We start from the raw sequence: 3,010 nt of genomic DNA, 5'->3' as shown, positions 1-3,010 counted from the left end.
AGAGAGAGAGAGAGAGAGAGAGAGAGAGAGAGAGAGAGAGAATATCCGATGTTATCGGATAAACGTTCGATAAAATACAATGTAACAGCGTTTTAGTTGAGAACTATTTAGAAACATGATTTGTTCTATTTGATTATATAATGGATAATTATTGACTGCAATTTCCTGTTTTAAAAAAGTTCGTAATAAATTACATTTTCCAGTAAAAGCATCGGATGTCACAAGGATAATTATTTGACTCTACTGCGCGTCTTCTAAAATATATATTATTCAAAGTATAATTAAAAATATATCGAAAATGTTTCTCTTAATATAGATATTATATGTGTATGTATACGTATATTTTTTATCAAATATAATTATTTAAAAAACTTAGCAAATATCGCAACACTCACCCGACAACCGCCAACACTTTAAACACCATCTTCACTTTATTGACGAACTCGTCGTCGAGAGTTATTCCTTCCTCTACCCAGAACAGAGGCAGCAGTGCCTCCGGAAAATTCTTCATTAATTTGAACTTTGGTATAGGTTGTATGAACATATTAAACTGCAACCGTTTATGCGCGCGTATTGGTGTAGCCGTCATCGGTTCAAAATCCATATCAATCTCATGCTCCTCCTGTCGATCAATACCATTTATTCAAAATTATATATAAGTATCTTTCATATTTAATTAGTAATTATTTTATTAAATTATTTATTTTTAAGTATCATGATTATCACAATATATTGTTTCTTTGTGGATCACCTGATTCGGACGTAAACCATCCACCAGTTTTAAATAACTTCATAGCATTATTTGGAGTAGATGTCCAAAAGAAGTGTTTGTTGGCAAATCTCGTGCAAAAATTTTAACTTCTTTGGCTATATGCGAATATATAACCTTGGGACCACAAGAACAGTATCTGACATTCTGACGCAATTAGGGCTATCTACTGGCACGGAAACTCTAACAAAAAATACGGACTCTCGGAGACTAGCAAGAGGCATAGAAAAATCAACCGAAAAATTCAGAAAAGCTAGATGCATTATATAGCACGCGCAACGAACAGAAGGGAGGAGAATTATGTTGAAAACGAAGGAACTATGTATAGAGCGGGGCTGTTCTGAAATACTTAATTTTTACTTTATCATTACACATACGTATATAATTTTATATGCATAGATGGCTGTATATGTATATTTATACATATATGTCTGTTCCCATTTAAGGGCTGTTCTTCAGAATTGTCATAAACGTTCTTATGTACTGAAAAAATATATTTCTAAGCCAAAAAAATAATGTTTTTCAATTAATTTGTGACTTCAGTCGATTGAAATTCCTTAAGTTCAATCTTAAAAATCTATCTTCTCTTACAATTCTCAATATTTTCTCATGGTAATTTTTTTATATGATCTCAACATTTCGAATAATCTCTCGTATGCATTTGACAATATCTTTTACGATTGAAAAAATAAAATTTTTTTTTCAGTAAAAAAATTCGAATTTTTTTTTTATAACAATCTGGTATGTTTTTGACCTCAAAATCGATGAAGAATAAAAATACGAGCACCTTCAGTCATTAGAATTTCGAGGGGTCAAAATGAGACAGGGTGCCTCCCTCCTAATAAATTAAAAGTCCTATTCATTGTTACTTATAATACGGGGTTCCGATTGGTACTCTGAGTTCGATTACGTTGCGTGCAATTGTGTTTCTTGAAACAAAGTCAAAATTACAAAATTGAACGAATTTATTAGTTGTTGACTAATGATATTATAAATATCCTAGTAAATTTGCTCACTTTTGCATAATTTTGTAATTTTCACGTCATTTCGAAATACACAATTGATCTCGAGGAGTGATAAAGGTGCAACATGTGCGCTTAGCGCTGCACTTGGTTATGCTTCTCATTAGTAAGATCCCTTCTATGTTTCCCTTCCACGTCTATTTTTTGGCATCGATCATATATATCTATGATTTTAATAATCCATGATTATAACAAATAGATTTAACCCTTAGAACATATATAGTACTAGAAGGAGCATAGGCGTATAAGAGCTCCAACACACACTTTTGCATAACGCATAAAGCATGTGCATAAGGAATTTCATTGGCCCATTTTCTTATGCATGAATCAATGGACCAATCAAATTCTTTATGTATATGGTTTATGCGTTATGCAAAAGTCTGTGCTCCCCGCTTAATCCCGTACATACATTCGGTTGAAGCCGAGAAGATTGACAAGGATGGAGAGATGAAAATCATAGATTATGTACAAGGTGGAGAAATGAAGATCGTAGATTGTAATGCGCATGCTCCATACGCGTGCACGGTGGATTAAGACCGCAGCACACACTTTTGCATAACGCATAAAACATGTGCATAAGGAATTTTATTGGCCCATTTTCTTATGCATGAGTCAATGGACCAATCAATTTCTTTATGTATATGGTTTATGTGTTATGCAAAAGTGTGTGCTGCGGCCTTTATTCACCATGGATGCTAGAAAGCACGTTAATTATTCGCGAACTGTGTTTGGTTCTGTTCTACGGGCGGAATCCATAGACGTTGCTTAAGATCTGTCTTGAGATAGTCTTTGTCAAGACTGATTTTAATGAAACTAGGCTCATTCGACGCGTTTTTGCACGAAACGAAAGAATCTGGCAGAAAAAAGTGTCGCTCTGCCCTACGAACCGAGATATTAAGCGTTAAAGTTGACGACTATTCAGGTTAGGAAATCTGTCATACCGACTACATGTAGTGCTACGAGTATGCCTTCTTCATGCTGTCTGATCTCGTGCGCATGCGCTTGGTATCGTTTGAGTCAAACAGAATGCACGAAATTTGAAGTCGGGGCAGACCTCTGTCCATCTCTCCCTCCCCCCTGCTGAGGGGCGCGCGACTTCTGCGATTGTACTGTCGGGGCAGATCTCTGTCCATCTCTCCCTCCCCCCCCTGCTGAGGGGCGCGCGACTTCTGCGATTGTACTGTCGGGGCAGACCTCTGGCCCCCTCCCCCTCCCCCCC

At 36.3% G+C, this 3,010-nt stretch overlaps 1 protein-coding gene across 1 annotated transcript in view; it reads right to left on the bottom strand.

Annotated features, from left to right (window-relative positions):
* Positions 1 to 781, bottom strand: part of LOC108778628 (sensory neuron membrane protein 1) — a 2,982-nt gene extending 2,201 nt beyond the window's left edge. Inside the window, exons 1-2 of the mRNA XM_018545850.1 lie at positions 752 to 781; positions 396 to 622 (exon numbers count right to left, since the gene is read on the bottom strand). Coding sequence (XP_018401352.1) covers positions 396 to 604 — 209 coding nt within the window. The 5' untranslated portion in view covers positions 605 to 622; positions 752 to 781. The remainder of the gene's footprint in view (positions 1 to 395; positions 623 to 751) is intronic.
* Between the last annotated feature and the right edge of the window lie 2,229 nt (positions 782 to 3,010).

This window comes from Cyphomyrmex costatus, unplaced genomic scaffold (assembly GCF_001594065.2).
Source record: "Cyphomyrmex costatus isolate MS0001 unplaced genomic scaffold, Ccosl1.0 scaffold505, whole genome shotgun sequence".
In the NCBI taxonomy this organism is placed as follows: domain Eukaryota; kingdom Metazoa; phylum Arthropoda; class Insecta; order Hymenoptera; family Formicidae; genus Cyphomyrmex; species Cyphomyrmex costatus.
Note: the sequence above shows the minus strand (reverse complement) of the source record. Positions and strands in the feature narration are given on the sequence as shown.